The following is a 19,649-nucleotide window of genomic DNA, read 5'->3' on the forward strand; positions in this document are numbered from 1 at the left end:
AATCCTTACCAGTGGATACACAAAATAATGTCAAAGAACAAGAAAATCTTGCATATTTTAGTTAAAGTAAATAAACATTGACATTCCAGCATTAATTGTCCTATTATTCACTAGTACAACACTAGGGAGAGCGCCCTCTCTGGCAAAACACTGGTTACTGCAGCTCAGTCTGATTGGCAGAAATTGGCTGTTATGTAGTTAACTATGGCAAGGGACATCACACTACACTAATTGTGTTTGCTTCTAAATTTGGTGCGGTCTCTTGGATCTATTTCTGCGTTGCTCTACTTAGAGCTAGTCAATTATTGAGTGTGCTTGTTTGTGTGTGTGGGTAGTTAGAATATACATTAGCCTTGGTTATGGGTATAGCAGGGTAGAGGAGGGGTGGTCTTGCCTCTGGCTGGTGAACTCTGGGTCCTGATTGGCCCTAGCTAGTGGTGGCTGGATTCTGATTGGCTGGGGACCATGGCTGTATGGTTTCCGAGCTGTCTTGTGTATTGGTTTTAGTGGGATCCAATGCAGCACTTTTATTCCCTCTTTCCCTTTGTCATTTGTGTTTCCATTTTTTATTTATATTGAATTGATTGCCATCAATTGATATCAGAATGGTTAATTCATTTTTCATATAGTAGTTGATTATAGATACTGTATATCCTTTGGTGGACGCTTTTATTAAACTGTTTTCCAATACTGATTGAACATATTTCGTAGTATGGGTTGCCTAATTGGGAATAGAACCTCTAAACCTGGCAGTGTTCATTCTGAACTCTACTTCTGTTGAGTTTTTCTTGATTACAATTTTCTACCAGTCGAGGAAATTTTAAATAGAGAACTGTACTTTCTCTATTCTCCTGTACTTTCCTTGCCTTGTGGGACCATTCAGACATTGAAATTTGTGTTTGGCGATTGATGTGGTATGATACAGGTCGCAGTTGATTACCACATTTGGGTGCAGCCTTTCGTTGTCCAACAACGTCCAGCCAATCAGAGTGATGCTCTTATTCTCCTGCTCTTTCCCAGACTGGTTGGAAGTGAACATTGTTGTAGCAATGTCCATGCTACACGCCACTGAGGTGGCTGCGATTTCTTTGTCAATTTGCAGATAATGACTCATGGCCTGGTGCCATGCTGGAGATCTCCTTGAGTGTGTGTGTGTGTTGATGGCTTGTTCAACCTGTCTATTGATTGCTCAATCTGCAACAGGTGTGCAACTTCACCTTGCCCCAGATGCCAATCAGTCTGACTCGGGCCAAGTGAGGCTGCTTAAACCAACCATCTGCCACACACACTCCACAATTGTATTCAGTCTATTTTCGGATCAGACAGTTTTGACTTCTCCGTTGATTGCTAAGCTTTCTTTGGGCGGCGCCTTTATTCTTTGAAGGTGACATAGTATAACCCCAGGTGTGGTACATTCCCACTGCCATGTCAGAAGAGACCATTTTCAAAACAGCTTGTAATGGCTAATCACACTCACCTGGTGGTATAATATGTGACCTTTAACATCTGTAGACTTCGGCTCCCCCTGTTGATCATGAACTGAAACTCCCTTCCCCTAGCGCTGATGGGTCCTATCATTTCCTGTTCATTTCTTGAAGAGGCTTCCAACGGGCCGGAGGCAAGCCTGATCTGCAGAGAGAAACCAAACCTCTCTGAGATCACGACGGTCTCCCCATGCTAATATCTCGCCAGCGATTAATAAAGGGCCATCTTGCCCCATGTTATGCTATTATTAACCAAACGTCCCTTCCTCCCGGGCCCTTTGCGGTTCCAGGTTCCCTGAACACCCGCCCCGGCGGCGGCGGTATGGGCGGCGGCGGGGGCGGCGGCGGCGGCAGCGGCGGCGGTGGCGGGGGCAGTGGCGAGGACCGCTCCCCGGAGCAGCAGCACCTGCATACCCCGTCGGTGATGGTGGTGGACAGCTACCCCGAGGTGGACAAGACGCTGCTGGTGGAGCGCATCGTGAGGCTGCAGAAGGCCCTGGCCCGCAAGCAGGAGAAGATGGAGTTCATGGAGGACCACATCAAGCAGCTGGTGGAGGAGATCCGCAGGAAGACCAAGTGAGTGGGCCAGGAGGTGTGGTGTGGAGGAGGAGGAGGAGGATGTGATGAGGAGCAGGGGGCTGAGGAGATGTTGGTGGGAGGTGATAAAGGCAATGGGGTCGACCGTTCAGGGAGGAGGTGAGGATGAGGCAGAGGATGAGGAGGTGATAAATAGGTCTTATTGAGGGAGTTCTCTGACACATCAGCGTTCGCCTTAAACTGCTGACGGACAGCGGAAGGTTGCACCACGATGAACCAGCCGCCGGGAACATTTGGGGCAGGAACGCTGTGTGATTAATTGATTTCACCTACAGGGACTGCAGTCTCATTCATAAAGATGCAAATGTATGCTAATTCCCGGCTCATGTAGCAACATTGGCTAATTATTTGCAGAGGTAAGGGGTTGGAATGCAGTCTCAGGCTAATCGAGGTTTTGCGTCGTCCTCCTGCTCCCCTCCTCTCCTGGGAGTGAGGCTGCAAACACTGCTCACACCTCCTTCACTCTCCTGACACTCGCCTCGCGCCATTGACAGGGTTCTCTGAATGACCTTGAGGAGCTGCTGTGGGACAGACTCGGCAAAGCCTTGCACCCCCCGCAATACGTCAACCATTCCTGCATGCACACATTCACGCACGCAAACACACACATACACATACACACATTCACTATCTCACACACATACTCAGTCTGTGTCGCAGCCACACTCTCTCACAAACGCATACACTCTCTCTCAACACGCACACACACACACGCGTGATCGGGTGATGTAAGGAGGTCATTGAGGGGGGGCGGGATGGGGTGCGTGATGGTCAAGGGTTAAGGGTGTTTGTCTCCCGAGGTCTCTCTTAAGGGAATGGGTTCTATCTCAATGTACCAGATACGCGTCAACGGTCCATGCCCCTGAATGAGCAGAGTGTTTGACCGTGAGTCACTCTGAATGAAAGTGTCTGTTGAATGGAACATGGTTGTGACTGGGGTGAAATTCTCTCGCTGAGAGTTGTTGTTTTTTTGTGTGCATCAATACTGTCCAGATCCCTCTCTCCCTCAGGGCTGGTAAACCTGAGCTCTCTCTGTCTGGGACTGGTTAACTCATCTGGTTTAATCGATGTGTACAGGGATCATCTGCTTGGCAGTTTAATGGGAATTAAAGAGGCTTTTAATTAGTATGTGTATCGGTTGAGTCTGTGCTGCCGACACACACACACACACACACACACACACACACACACACACACACACACACACACACACACACACACACACACACACACACACACACACACACACACACACACACACACACACACACACACACACACACTTACTTATCCCCTGACCTTGATGTGCACACTTTCATTTTACATTTCCCTCCGGTGCTCTCGCTCTCTGTCTCACTCTTTTTGTCTCTCTCTTGCTCTCTAATTTGTCTATATCTATATCCATCCCCCACTTCTTATCTCGGTGTTCAAACTGGTGTCAGCACTCGGTAACCCGAGGTCATGCATAGGGTGGTGGGGGTGGTGGAGGACGTGCTGCATCAAGGTTCCCGTGGCAACGCCACACCCATCACATTAATGGCCCCTGGTGAAACAACAGAGACCTGGGGCAGGGCATCCTATCACCTTGTGGAGGGGACTGCAGCGGGCCAGGGGGAAGCCATGGAGGAGTGAGAACCCTAACTGTATTTATGTATTGGTTAAAGAAAAATGCATTTTCACACTTTCACAATAATGAATATGTCTGGATAGAGTCATTTTCTTTTTTAAGTATTATAGAGGATACAACAGTGTGCCCTGAAAAAAAAAACGTCTTTCAGTTGTGATAATTATATGTAGTTTCTGCTCTCGGTTTGACAGTAATTCCACCTAGACTATCGAAAAAAAACACCTAATATACATTTTTTGTGGAATTTACTGTGGAAGGCTGGACAGGATGGGGGTCTTATCAAAACTAAATGCATGCACAGTTTAATTCGCAGTACAATGGTGTCCTCTTTGTGTGCGGTGTGTGGCGGGTCTCCTCCTTCCAGTCGTCTGGCAGCCTGCCGTCGTCTCAGACTGAAGCCTTTAGCCGTGACCTACATTGTGGCCTTTATAAAGCAAGAGGACGACTCCCCCCGGCCGACGCCGCTCTCGATATAGACCCGGGATCCGCGGCCCTCCATGTGGGTCTGTCCTTGCTGTCATCCCAGTGGGGGCGCGCTGGGAACAGCAGCCCAGGCCGTCCGTGAGACGGGCCGAGGTCAGCCCGCAGATTGGAGGGACATCAGAGGACACAAGTTAAGAAACGTCTCGTCCTATAGGAGCTCGCTGCTATTCATCTGCAGTCACTTGTAGTTTTTTTTTGCTTGAGCCATACAACCAACATAAGCTCATTAAAAGTTAACAAACCGGGAATCTTTTTATTTCTTTATATATCATAAATCTGCTTAGTCAGTCCCTGTGTTGAATGGAACAGGTATAAACTGAGTCTCTCGCCAATTAATGGCCTCTCTGAGCTGCTTCTTGTTCTTTCCTTTTGGAAAAAAACACGGACGCCCTCAGAATCCAAGCAGCTCTCTGCAGCGAGAGGCATGAGAACAGATGGGAATTTTCTGCTCGTTAGACTGGAAAATGCTTTTTCCTCATCCGAGACTCCTTAGAAGCCTTTGGGTAAACCTGCAGCTAACGATAAGTAAAGTTGTTGCACTAATCGGCTGATCATTTGGTCCCAATAATAAAAAGTCACCAAAGCGCATAAAAGGTGTTCATTGTCTTGTCCGCTTGTCTGACAAGATGGCAAGTAAAAGTCAAGTGTTCATTGTATCATTTGATCAATTAATTGATTCGTCCTTTTAGCATTCGTTAAACCTGACACGGTTGGTATGAAGTCCTCTGTTTAAATGGATGAATGCAAAATCAAAAGGCTTCAGGCAAACATACAGACCTGTATGTAACATGTATGTTACACAATCATGGGCAGACATGATTGTGTTTTTATGATCTCCCGGCTAGCAGTGAACAGATATCGTTCAAGTATTCACTGAATATCGTGGACCAGTTTTTCACAACCCCAATCAACTTTGGGAGTGGGATTGTACCACTATATGTCTTTGGCCAAAAATATACCTTAATATTAATTCACATGCAGGGCTAAGCAAAGAGTGCTAGTGCCCCCTTCACCCACAATCACTATTGCAAGAAAGCCGTGGCCAGTTGGAGACGGTCCTTGAGCTGCTTATGCTCCATCTCTGTTTGTTGACTAAACCCATAAAACATTACAATGGAAAACATTACAACGGATAACAAATGATGGAAGGCACAAAACAACACTTAAAATGTGTCTCTCAACCTGCAGTGGTACACATTGACAGTGCTGTAGAGACGTGCATACATTGGCTACCCTTGAACTGATCCTGCTTACACTCGAACTGTCAACTCTACTCCCTTTCTCACTGAGCATTGGACTGTAAACAAGGAGGCACCTAAAGGATGAGGAAGTATTGGCAGATAGTGGGAGTAGCCAGGATCTAGAGTGGATCGACCGGTGACCACACATCCCCCCCCCCAGGAGGCTTAAGCCATTTGAGACTGTTTAGCCAATTGATTCTTAGAGTGGGTACATTCGGACGGAATACGTCTAATTATACTCCTGTCAAAGACATCTGGTCGTCTTTATATAATGGGAAGTTGATCATCATTCAAATGAACACGCATATGATCCTCCTCCCCGGCAGGCAAGACCAAGCAGGCACGTAGCCCTGCCTGCCGGCTCTGGGCCCCGCCAGTGACGAAGGGAGTGCACACCTGCGGAGGCTACTCAACCGCACATAATTCAACATGATTGGAAACGTAGAGTCAGAACCGTGACAAGTCACTCAGCGCCCATCACCGACCCTCACTGGCGCACCGAAGCACTGGGTCTGTGTCACTCAACCTTCCCTTTACAAGGAGGTGAGCAGGGCAGACCGGAACAATGACCCCACCTCCCAACACCCTTCTAGTCGAAAAATATCGACAGCCACTCTCCCTTTTGGCCGCAGTTGGAATGAGGTCAAGCAAGCGTTCTCCTGCTCTCTCTCATCCCTTTGTCGGCCGCCATCAAGGCTGGCCCAAGGGCAGATTGAGAGTCTGCATCTGGGGAAGAGATAAGGACAGTGAGCCACTTCAAAGCTATCCCCGCAGTCTCCATGTCAGCCGAGCCACCGGACCCCCATTGGTGGGCTTTGACGTTGAGGCTGTCATTGATTGGTTCTTGTAGTTGATTTAAAGCGGCCACCTTTGTACTTCCTCAGGATATGATAGGGATATGATAGGGTGATAGCAAACTACCGATAAGGTGTTGAAGAAACCGAGATATGAACATATGTGCCGTTTCAATGTGATGCAACACTTACAAGACAACGTAGGTGTTTTTGCCATTGAAACTCGCCTACAAACTATTTAACAATTTTTAACACAGTCACAGAGAGCTACTTGCAAGTAGCCAGTAACACGTTGCCTGAAATAGTACATGAGATAATTGTCCACTCAGAGAGGATGTGCTGCAGTGTCCCTCAATTTCAGACAGATGCGATCAAAGCGCCCCTTTGGGTGCTAAACTCTTTGGCATGAGCAAACGTAATTTCCCTTTGCACGTGAAGTATACTCATGCCTTAAATGTGGAATGGAGACTTCCGTCTTTGCGCTGACATAGCTAGCGGTCATGTTTCTGCTTTGCTTCTGTAGATTTCGTCCACTGTTATTATTTTTAAGTGCGTCGAGTAGATGTAGCTGTATTGTGTGCAGGGGTGGGGCTTTTATTTTGAAATACAAAGACCTTGCGGATTTTGAAGCATGTTGCCCCTAGAATGACCTGTCTTCCTCCCCTGTTTCTTGATAATTAGAATTTGTATGCCGTCTGTCCTATATATGGTACGCCCTTGACTGAATACATGTTGTAGAGTTTCTGCACGGATGCACAGTGGGTGACCAAAGATTTCAGATTAATGCATGGTGGTGATTCACTCTTCACTTCTTATCACCCCTTCTGCCACAGTCCACCGCATGATAACAAATCTTCTGTAAAGTAACCCTGATGTTGGTTTGTGAGGAGGAGAGTAGCATGAACCCACATTCTGCTTTGCTATGCATGAGCGAGTTCCCTACTGCTACTGTTCGCTACCGACTTTTGTTGCTATTATTTGGAAACACCCGGCCCCTCTCATATATATTTGGGCTCGAAAAGGGAGGTGAATTTACAAGGCGGTGCTGGAGGAAACTGATGGTGGGTTATTGTTGTTTATGTTGCTCTGTTTGATTGGAATGGCACACTATACCACAGAGACACAGAAACAGGAAACCTACCAACACATTTATATTATAGTGACCTCTCTTATTATAGATAATAATGCTGTTGTAGGGTTCCTTAGTGTGACTGAATGACGGCCTGGTTTGAAAACTATGACCCTGCTTAATCTGCTTGTTAGCGCAGTAGGAGCTGCTGTTGTTTATCTGTTAAGCTCCATGCCTCCAGCTGAGAACCCTCACCTCTGCTACACACCCCCCGACCCCAGCTCAGCTCCCTGGGCTCTGCCCCGACCATGTGGTTCTCATTGGATCTGAATACACTCACGCATGCATGTACAGACACGCCTGCATTTATGCACACACACATGAGCACAAGTACAGAGACGCACCGACGCCCGCACTAACATGTACACACGTTCGCCCACATGCACGCACACACGTATACATACCTCTTGACATGTAGGTATATTCACTGGAACACACTCGCACACAGTTTCACCGTCATTTATCAATGGAAGGTTGACTGAACATGAGTAAATAACGCGTAAATAAACAAATTTATAAATACTAATTAATTTAGTAATTAATTTAGGCCATTTAAGAATGAAAAAATAAGGCTCAATTCCTCCCACCCCCTCCCTCTCTCCCCCCCAGGATCCTCCAGAGCTACGTGCTGCGGGAGGAGTCGGGGGCGCTGTCCTCGGAGGCGTCGGACAACAACAAGGCGGCCCTGGGCCGGCGGGGGGGCATCATGGCCTCGCTGTACACCTCGCACCCCGCCGACGCCGGCCTCACCCTGGACCTCTCGCTGGAGATCAACCGCAAGCTGCAGGCCGTGCTGGAGGACACGCTGCTCAAGAACATCACGCTGAAGGCGAGCGAGACGCGCACACACACACACACTCACACACACTCTCGTGGTCGCATCCCCCACACCCCGACTCGGCCAGTGGCTTGGTGGAGGTTAATCCACACTCTCTCTCTGTAATTGCCAATCATGGACCCATTCACATGCACCACGGTGGCGTTATTGCGAAAAAGGCAACGCTGATTTAATTTGCATCAAGGCTGATTATTGACGGCTCTAGACTGCAAATAATTGGTTTAGCCAATCAGCAACAGGTATGCAGCCCGCCGCCCTGCGTCGTCGCTCTCCACCTTGCCGCGGTCTCCATGGCCGTGATACATGGGGCAGAAAACGGAGGAGGTACTTATTATTCCTCAACACTATAGTAGTCCATTACTTTCATAGATCCATTATTCTCACTGCATATGTTGAGCCCCGTCGCGTCAGTCAAAGTGGTACTCGGTATCACTCAGTGGTGCAATTTATCTGTTCTGCTAAATTATACAGTGACGGGTTGGTTTTATAGGACACTGGAACGTGACATTCACGTGTATTTATAGTTTGCATGTATTTTATTTGTAGGGCGGAGCTCTCTGTCTGCAGACAGACATCTGCTTAATTGCATACATGTTTAATTTTAATATGGCGCCTCTAATATAGACAAAATGGGATGAAGTTTCAAAAGATGACCCATATATCATTAAAGTCTAAGTGAAAGCCCCGTTTCAGCTGGAATCCGAACACGTGGGGGTTCTATGAAGGGGGTGCATGTTACGACCCACGGCAACATGAGGATACTTTTCGAGTACCGTTGTTGTTTATAAGCATTATGATGAGCGATGTTGCATAGGAAATGCGGCACGCACACCGTGGCGTTGTATCAGATATTTCCCAAGAAGCTTAACCCTCACTCGAACGCTGGTGCCACAGGTAAACCGCTGCACACACACACCACTGTGTTATACTATGTTAGGTGTCCAGGCCGCCTCACCCCCATTGAAGGTAATAATCCTCATTGAGGAATGAGTTGTGTAAGATTAGCCTGAGGAAACCCCTTTAGATGGGTGTGTGAGTCCTAGAAGTAGAACCGATAGAATGCACTGCAGCACGACGCTAACGGTCTGTATGTAAAGGAGAAGAAGAGCTCTCCTTAGTGTCTCCAACACCTGGGGGACGCTTTCCTTTTGTTTTGAGTCTCCTGGGGGCCTAGCAACATCATTAGCCTAGCCTAGCATCTGTGCTGGCAAAGTTCTGATGAAATATAACGGCATTGGAGAGCAATGATCCTCCTTCTCCGTCCCATATAAGTGTTTCAGTGTTAACTCTGTGCAGCTGTGTTTAACAGCGTCTGTTCTCCTCCTCCTTCACAGGAGAACCTGCAGACGTTGGGGGCGGAGATCGAGAGGCTGATTAAACGCCAGCGAGAAACTGAATCCACCGTCCGGGGGAAGTGACATCATTGTGTCACAGGAAGGAGCAAATGAAGGACCACGGCAACTCTAGGTTTTCAAATTCCCCCCCACCCCCAATTTATTTTGCAGGAAGGAGTTTGAACTCTGGAATCCGCGAGGCGGAAACGCGAGCAGCTTTGAATGTCAGCGCTCATAGCAGCCGCTTGTCCAATGGGATGCTTTGATTTCCCGACCGGTGGCCCCATCCCTGTAGCCCCGTCCAGCCTTTCTGACCATTCCAATCGCTTTCAGCTGGTTTTCAGCCTTCCAACGCATGTAGCTAGCTCTTCTAGCTCCAATTCCTCTCTGTCTTGAAGCGCTTGAGCGGCCATAATGAAATTAAATGTGAATGTACACTTCCAGTGCGTTCTAGAAATGGTCCTAACTACCGATGAGATCTTCCCGTAGAACAGAAGAACAATTTCCATTTTTTAAATGTGCGTCTTCATCCAAGTGTAAATCCCATCGGCCAATCGCCACCTGAGCTCCAGGGTGAGTCCATGCTGGAGATGATGTCATCATTTTGCCACATTATTGTAATTATTATTTATTCCTCATCTGCTGCCAAACAACGCCTCAAGTATTTCAGAAGTCTACTTGGACAAAATCTAAAATGATTTGAAGCAGTAAAAATAAAGGAAAGAATTCACATGCACTTCAACTCCCAGAAGCCCCATGGGGACTATAGTCAAACCATTGAAGAGTTCCCCCCCCCTCTGTCACTCTTGTCGGAAACCAAGGGATTTGTCTGCCCAGGGTCCTAAAGCCTGTTTGTGGCCCCTGGTGGATTGAAGTGACATCGGAGGTCCCTCACTGTTTGTTCTCCAAGCAGCCCAAGGCACTGTTTTCAAGTGTCGGAAGTCTCTTACTTTGAAAAACTCCTTTCAATGGCATAAATTTAACACAAATCCAAGGTCTGAATGTACGTCTGGTCTTCAGTAGATCGATTTTGAATGTTATTTAATTTATAGAGTGACCTTTTTGTTTTAATTTAGGTTTGAATATATTTTTTTAGTTTATTGTTTTGAAAATCATGTGATTCATTTTTGGGGGCTTATAAGTGCTTGTTGAGATTTTTTTATTTTATAAAAATTGATTCCTATATTTCATATTACCAAGCCTTGATCGGGAACCTGTATATTTGGGAATTATTGTTATTAATTATCATCTACTTTCAGCAGAATTAAGAATTTGTGAGATTAGCATCTTCCTAGTGATGTTAGGATCATGTTGGCAAAAACATTAGCATCATGTTAGCAACCTCATCCACATAATTTATTTAAATACCATTAGCCATACCCTTTATTAGCTTTATTTAATACCCCATAGACATTGCTAGCTGCCAAATGCATCTATCCTTTATGTTCCCAGGGAATGCCTGTGCCAAGAGTGTGAGGCTAAACATTTCAAACAGGCCCACCCACTCCATGAGTGACATATTGTTGTAGTGCGTCTCCCCATGCCAGACCCTTTGTGAATTTAGTGTTGCGGGATAAGAGGGAAAAGAGTCCTGTTCCCCTCGAGGGACGAGGGACGGCCAATGAAGAGGAAGCCAACGGGAATGCGACCAGGGATAAAGTGCAATGCCTTTGCTTTAATAGTTCTTCTGCCCTTTTCTTGTCTCATTTTGTTGTAAATGAATCTGTAAAGTGTAATTATTTTCGTCCATGTTGTGTGTGCATGTATGGTATGTTTGTATGTATGTATGCTGTTGTGAGCGTTAGCACAGGTTACCCTTGACGGGACTGTTAGCATCCGGTTTCTGTCCGGTGCTGTGGTAAGCGGTAGCATAAGCAGAAGCGTGAGCTAGCCTGTCTGGGGCCGAAGTGTCTCTCTGGTGACGGACCCCCGCCACCAGAGGTCGTCGTGGACGTTGGGTATGAATGTACACACATATCAACGCACACTGGCCGACGGTTGTGTGGATCCAGTCACACATCCGCAGACCCACCATGTACAGGATCTGCTCTCTCTCCGGTGGTTAGGTATGTGTTCATTATGCAGTTCCCTAATGAAGCTCCACCCCCTGCGAACTGACAGCTGGTTGTGGGTTCTTAATTGATGTTCCCCACCCATATGGCTCAGGTGGGAAGGTCACCTTTCCGATGTGCTGGGATGGCTTCATCAAGCGATACCCCGCAGTCCTGAAGGGTTTATCATGTGTTTGCCTTCAGAACACACCTCCTCCAGTGCTGAGAATCCCTTATCAAGTCGTCCATCCAACAGATTTCCCGCTCCTCCCTGGCATTTAACGATAAAGGCAAGCATTTGGGATCGGAATGTCACCTGATCTTAAGAGGAAAAGCGGTTGGAATATGGAATTCTGTCGAGACCTTCATATATTTTGAGAATGAATATGGTATACATATTTGATCCTTCTTGTGTGTGTGTGTATATATATATATATATATGCATATATATATATATGTGTATATATATATGTAGATAATCATGATGGATTATTACAGTCTTGCATAGTAGCAGTGCGACAAACCAAGTTATGCAACTTATGCACAGAACCTCTGTTGGGTTGGAAGCGAGTTTCTGGTTCTCTCCCTGCGTGGTAAGACTCTGTAGGACTCTGGAAACTGACGAATCCACCGCTCGAAATCCAAGCCATGCATTGTTTTGTGAAGGAATGCAAGAAGAAAAGATATTCAATGTTTGAAGTATGCGTGGGTTTGAATCTGTGACTTTAAAGAGCCACCAGACACTGACATTAAATCTGCACAGTTGGCGAGCCCTCTGGTGAAAATCGGGTCATTGCAATATGATATTTTACCATATATGCCATTAAAATTAGCCAGTGCAGTACCAGTGTTTGACCAGAGGAGGCGCCGTTCACGCTGTGTTGCTTTAATTATGAAGTTTCAGTGTCTGTATACTCTTGAAAGTCCTGTCAACTGATGTCTCCTCTTCTGCCTCGTCATGATTCAGTTGTTTTGTGAGATACTCAAACTGTGATTAACAATATACTTTTGTGTGTTTGTGTATATAACCTGTACAATGCTCCTATCATTTTTAGAAATACTGAATCTGGATTAAATTTGTACATGTGGTGTTTCCAGGGAATAATAAAAAAAAAAGAAGTCTCTTAAACCGTCTTCATCCAGTTTGATTCAAGACCCTGAACTCACACACACATGAACCCACACACATGGATGCACTTGCACAAACCCCCCTAGGTCATTGAAGCTCCTAATTTCGACTTTCCTTGTAATGCTATTATGCATGTCAATGATGGCCACCATTCCACTCCTAACCACCCCCGGATGCAGGGACGTGTTCATGCTCTCTCTTAATTAAGGGAGTTTCTCTTCCAGGGTTCGGGGCTATTATAAATACATGCTATTGGAGATAAACTATGATTTAAGGGCTCTACCAATTACAAAAATGTACTTCACTTCAACCAGCCAAATTTCCCCTTGGGAATATAAAGTACATTCACTTATATTTCAGTTCTTATACATAAGAAACTGTGTTCAACAAACTAATGAACTGGGATACAGCATGCGGGCCCCTGTCCGCAGGGCCCCCCTCTGAAGGCTAACTGGGGTCTCTGCTTGAGGGTGGATGCAGAGAGGCCAACGCTGTATGCCGCCAAAGATTTATATTACGAAAGTTATATAATGTATGAGTATGTATTATTGTAACCGGGGAGTTTTTGCTAGGAAAAGGGAAAAAAGTGACGTCCAAGTGTGGAAAATAGCAATAGGTGTCTTTTTTTCAGGCATTAATCGTAATCTGTCCGCTTTACTTTCATTGAATCTGCTCAGGCCAATTGCATTGTCTGTTTATGACTAGAGTTAACTGCCGTTGATAACTAAGATTAGTTATTGATTCATGGCACAGCGCTGTCACTTCAGTGATCCAGGCCTCCAACCTGCCCTGACCTTTCTCTGGCCATGTGAAGTCCTGTCCGGAGTCGTGGAGACTGCATCCCCAAGGACCGACAGAATGTACAGTCGACGCTCACGAGAGACTTATATTCGCCAACTGCCCTTTACACCAGCACAGTTAAAACGAGAGAGAGAGAGAGAAAGCTTATCTGATTTCAATTTCAACCTTAATTACAGGACTGAGATCTAATTGTTAAACCGACTCGTCCTGTCTCAGCCGGACAACACTCTGACTACCCCAGCATATTTGGCTCCAGCCAATCTTCCATGACATCTCCGAGACAATAAACAACTTTATTAATAAAACTCCTCAGAATAGCAGTTTGACTGACGGGCAGACGTTATGTGTGCTGTAATTCCTCAGCAATCTTCACTAATCCCCCAGAAGGGCCATGCACGGAGGCTGGGATTGGCATGCTCGGAGACTATCTTGTTTGATGCAGAACGCCAAAGTCCTCACGAAGAGGACCGGGCTGACACCCCTCCAGCCACTGTGCGGTCGGAGGCTGACTCCGACTTCACAAAGGGTCATGAATTATTAAAGGTGACATGTTATCTATACAATCACACCAGGTGATTAGCAATTAAAGCCATTTTGAAAATCTGCCTCTTCTGACATCACATGTGGGCGTGTCCACCTAGATGTAATGCCGCCTTCAAAACAATCAGAGTTTCCGGGAGTTCGGACCTTAAGCTCGGAGGAAAGTGCTTTGAACACAGTTGGGTCAGAGTTTTCGTTCTGAGTTTCATGCTGAAGTAGAGCTACCTGAGTCCTCCAATTTCACGTCACAACAACGGTTGTGTCACACTAAATTTGTACCGGCTGCCAAATTTGTACCGGGCGCGTCATCCATATGTAATCCACTCCAATTCTGCCTGGCAACAGATGATCGCTTCGTCCGTTGCCTGGCAACGGACAATCGCGTCGAATGACGTGAAAGGTTCACGAACATTCGCGAACCTTCTATCTAGTGATCCGTTATCTGTATTGTGCTATTTTGTCCTTGACCTGCTTTAAACACTCAGTTTACTTGCTAAATTTGATTAAACAATTAAATACAATACAAATATAAAGTAAAAACAAGTGTTATCTAGATCCGTTTTCTGTATTATGTTATTTCGTCTTTGGCAACATGAGCGCAAATGTTTTTTGAAACCCGCTTTAAACACTCAGTTTACTAGCTAAATTTGATCAAACAATTAAATACAATACAAATATAAACTAAAAACAAGTGTTATCTAGCGATCCGTTAATTGTATTATGTTATTTCGTCTTTGCCAACATGAGCGCGAATGTTTTTTGAAACCTGCCCGGCAACGGACGACGCGATCATCTGCTGACAGGCAGGTTTGGAATGGACTACGTATGGATGACGCGCCCGGTACAAATTTGGCAGCCGGTACAAATTTAGTGTGACAGTTGCCCATTTCATTGACAGACTAAAGTGAACTTGCAGCAAGCACTAAGAGGCAAACTTAAAACCCATTCTAACATTTGCATTACGATACATTATAGATTACAATTATAAACATCACATGGTAAATTCTCGCTCATATTCAACCATCGCAAGCAGTTCTTACAACCGATTCATCTGATTAAGCAAAGAAGCGCAAAGAGGGTTTCTCCGGTCTTATGTTATAGCCTACGCAATTCTGAGGGGCGTTTCCTGAACGCTCTCATTTCGGAAGAAGGAAAGGTTTACGTAAAGACACTAGAGCTTCCGAACCTCCGAGCTGTTTAAAAGGCGGCATAAGACAGATAGATGAACAATGTTTGCTACAGTCCACTGGGTAGACTGGTACACATCTAGGCGGACACGCGCACTTGTGATGTCAGAAGAGGCCGATTTTCAAAACGGCTTATAAAAGCTAATCACACTCACACCTGGGTGTAAAATATGTCACCTTTAAGTCACTATAAAATTAACCGCTTGGAAACTTCGACTTGAAAGTAGTCCTACAGCTATCCTTATAGGTATTTACATTTGGCTATTCAGCAGATGCTTTTAGCCAAAGCCTCGTGGACATGAGGCTGACTACAATAAAGACTGGAGTAACTGCAAACATTGTACAAAAGTGGTGCATGAGCAGGTTTGTAGAACAAGTGGAGAGAGTGCAGAGCATCTCAGAATAAAACTAGGTTAGATTTAATTCATCTAATTGTTAAACCGACTCGTCCTGCGTCAGCCAGACGCTGACTCCCCCACCATATTTGGCACCAGCCAATCTCTTCCGTGACATCTCCGAGGCAATAAACAACTTTATTAATAAAACTCCTCAGAATAGCAGTTTGACTGACTGACGGACAGACGTTATGTGTGCTGTAATTCCTCAGCAATTCTTCACTAATCCCGCAGAGCGGCCATGCTCGGAGGCAGGGATGGGTGGGACCATCTTATTTGATGCAGAACGTCCTCACGAAGAGGACCGGGCTGACACCCCTCCAGCCACTGTGCGGTCGGGGGCTGACTCCGACTTCGCAAAGCGTCATGAATTATTAAAGGTGACCTATTATACCACCAGGTGTAAGTGTGATTATCCATTACAAGCGATTTTGAATGTCTGCCTCTTCTGACATCACAAATGGGCATGTCCACCTAGAAAAAACGGCTTGTAATAGCTAATCACACTCACACCTGGGTGTAAAACATGTCATGTTTATGTCACTATAAAATGAACCGCTTGGAAACTTCGATTTGAAAGTAGTCCTACAGCTATCCTTATAGGTATTTACATTTGGCCATTCAGCAGATGTTTTTAGCCAAAGCCACTTGGACATGAGGCTGACTCGATAAAAACTGGAGTAACTTCAAACATTGTGCAGAAGTGGTGCATGAGCAGGTTTGTAGAACAAGTTGAGTGTGCAGAGCATCTCAGAATAAAACTAGGTTAGATTTAATTTGAGTTGGGGTAATCAAACACAACACAACAAAGTACACTCCAAGTAAAAAAAAAGTGATTAATAGCAGCAATGAGTTCAACATCTACTGTTGGTTGATGTATCATCATTTGCAGAATTGTGCGTAAGCTAACTGGGTCAGTAAATACACAATAGACCAAAACAGGAACAGCTCATTAAGTTAATACTAGGTCTGTAGGCGAGCCAGGGGCCATCATTTACATTAGGGGTGGGAAAAATAATCGATTCTTCGATGCATTGCGATTCTGTGTAGAACGATTCCGTCACGATTCAGATAAATTAATAATTGATAAAAAATAAAATAATAATCTGTTCGCCTCCTGCAACATTCTGTTCGACAGAGAGGGATAATTTGAGTAGTTTTAAAACAATTTAATTTATCTTCAATGTGAATTGGCCAACCTGATTTGTCTGGACGCGATTGCGATTCACCTTACCATAGCATGCACGCAAACTCACAGCCAGACAAAAGAACGACAAACAAGTTCTTATTCTTATAATTGACTAAGAGCATCTTTTTCTTTAATGACATAGAAAAGAAAGATTAGAAAGAAAAGAAAACTAAATCTGTTTAATTTTTACCTAATTCCATAGTGTGTTGTAATGCAAGCTGCATTTATTATTGCATTGGTCATAGAAAGTCATATTTGTGACAAAAGCTTTTTCTCTAATAAAATATAAGATAAGGTAATTAATCAGTTGATTTCTTTAATGATCATCACGAAAGTAGGAAATGATTCGCAAACACTGAGTAGAAAATTCAGATGTATATTTTTTTTTTGGAAAATCCCGCATGGAAAAAATGCTTCGAGATGCATCGATAATCGCTTTAGAATCGAATCGTTGACCTCGGAATCGGAATCGAATCGAATCGTGAGGGTGCCAGAAGATTCCCACCCCTAATTTACATCATGAGATACACCGGTGTTCCCCCAAAACTATTATGACAAAACCTATTTCCTGATTTCTGATGTCTGTTAAGGTGACTTCCAACTCTGTTTGTGTTTTGCGTGAACACAGACTTGCTGTTTGGACATGATGCTTGTTGAAGGAGGACATTTCAAAACGGGGCCCTGGCAGATGGAGAGTGATCCACGCCAAGTCAGACCATACGGACGGCAGCAGTAGCCACACACACACTGAGAGGAGGCCACGTAACACACACCACCCTGGACAGACACATGGCAGGAGATGCTGCAAAAGAAAATACATATTATATATAGTCTTGTGAGTGAGTACCTTTGCACATAAACACACACACACACACACACACACACACACACACACACACACACACACACACACACACACACACACACGCACACACACACACACACACACACACACACACACACACACACACACACACACACAAAGCTGTTAAATAGCGGCGTGGCAACAATATATATACATATATATATATTATACGTTGAATTATGCCATTTTTCTTCTGTGTTTGTGTGTGTATGGAGCGAAGGGACATATCTGAGCAAACTGCTCAATATCAGCCACTGGTACAGGCCGTTCAACCTGTTATACGATGTGAACTGACTGTGTTTATGTTTGGAAGCTCAGGGCATGAACATAGACTGGCCGTCTATGTATGACGTTTGTTTTGATATCTGTGTGTATGACGCTTGAGTCCTGGGCCGAGTTCAGAGAGCAGCAGGGGAACAAATAACATCACGTATTGGTAGAGTGAATGCCAGTGAGTTTGTTTCTTTGTGTGTGTCTTTCTCTCTCTCTCTCTCTCTCTCTCTCTCTCTCTCTCTCTCTCTCTCTCTCTCTCTCTCTCTCTCTCTCTCTCTCTCTCTCTCTCTCTCTCTCTCTCTCTCTCTCTCTCTCTCGTGGCTTTGACAGCCTCTACGTAAGGTAGGCTTGATGTGTTTGCAGGAACAAAATGTACACATATTCGTGTTTTTTAGTGAAAAACTACTGGTTCTGGACTGAAATGTTCTAGAAAGAGATTTCAGGACATCATGTCAAATGTGCGAGCAATTTTTCCGAACATAGTTCTCTACCCTAGTTATTATGGCCTAGTGGGAATCGAACCCCTAACCCGGTCATTCTCTACCAATTGAGGACAATATACATATTTATTATCCTGAGATCGACTTAATTTGTACTAACTAATTTTAATTTACATGTTTATAGGCTTTAGGTGCTGTAGCTATGAGCTATAATTGGAGTGCCATAGAGTAAATATTCCAAAAGATGCTACAATAAAAATGTAAGTTTAATGTAAGCTTGCCATAAAGCGAGGTGTCAACCAGGGCACATGTTCTCACAAAGCATTTAGTATCAAACTTCGTAACAAATATATCAATAAATAAAAAGTTGTACTTTTTTTAGTTACTAGAATCTATCCGATTAGATATAGTCACTAAAATAATATTACCTAAAACAGAGTAACTATTAAAAGTTTTTTAGGTACTAGTAAAGTCTGACAAATGAATAAAGGTTACAAAAAAAATACAAATATATATATATATATATATGTAAAATACATATATCCCATGATTTCAAATGGAGACCGCTCATTTCTGACCAATCAGGGCATCCCATCAAGAAGTGTTTTTTCCTATCAAAAACACTCGTCATTGGTGAAGGAACATAAGGAGAAATAGCGCAGAGAAGGAGGGAACTTTATTTATTTAACAAAAACAAATCTGTCCCTCTCTGCTCTTATCTACCAGCTCCTACAACCCATAAATCAGCAGCTTCAAGCGGAACGGACCGACAGAAAGCCGTCTTGCTTCTCATAATAGAAGTAAGCAGTGAGTTCTCTTAGCCCCCCCCCCCCCCCACACACACACACACACACACACACACTCATCATTAGTGCGCTCTGGTGGTCACACAAGCGGTCACAACGGTTACCCTCATCATGGCTCTCCCATTACACATCCACGGGTCATTACAACCACTAAATCAAATCCCTTCCCTCGTGTCGTTCCCCGGGCCAAAATGTCTGCCGATACACGAGCGATTTGGACATAACGAGTGTTATGAGACGGTGATAAGGCCACTCTATCTGCATCACCACACCAGCCCGGCCCAAACAGGGACCCCCGTGCCAATACACTAATGCTTAACAATGAGTTGGCCCTCGGCCAGTAGACTGGGGCCCCAAAAGCAGCCGGAGCTACATGCTATTGTCGTCGCTAACATCAGGGCAGCTGGATCAGCTGGTTCTCCCCATTCCCAGGCTGATGGATGGGG

General features: G+C 44.9%; 1 protein-coding gene across 2 annotated transcripts in view; it reads left to right on the top strand.

Annotated features, from left to right (window-relative positions):
• The window catches only part of ccdc186 (coiled-coil domain-containing protein 186), a 40,772-nt gene extending 27,899 nt beyond the window's left edge, over positions 1–12,873 (top strand). For both annotated transcript variants that reach the window (XM_056576803.1, XM_056576804.1), the window contains 3 exons: positions 1,775–2,060; positions 7,965–8,184; positions 9,528–12,873. In XM_056576803.1, the coding sequence (XP_056432778.1) occupies positions 1,775–2,060; positions 7,965–8,184; positions 9,528–9,611 (590 nt within the window). In that variant the 3' untranslated portion in view covers positions 9,612–12,873. The remainder of the gene's footprint in view (positions 1–1,774; positions 2,061–7,964; positions 8,185–9,527) is intronic.
• Positions 12,874–19,649: the final 6,776 nt, after the last annotated feature.

Source organism: Gadus chalcogrammus, chromosome 18 (assembly GCF_026213295.1).
Source record: "Gadus chalcogrammus isolate NIFS_2021 chromosome 18, NIFS_Gcha_1.0, whole genome shotgun sequence".
NCBI classification, from domain to species: domain Eukaryota; kingdom Metazoa; phylum Chordata; class Actinopteri; order Gadiformes; family Gadidae; genus Gadus; species Gadus chalcogrammus.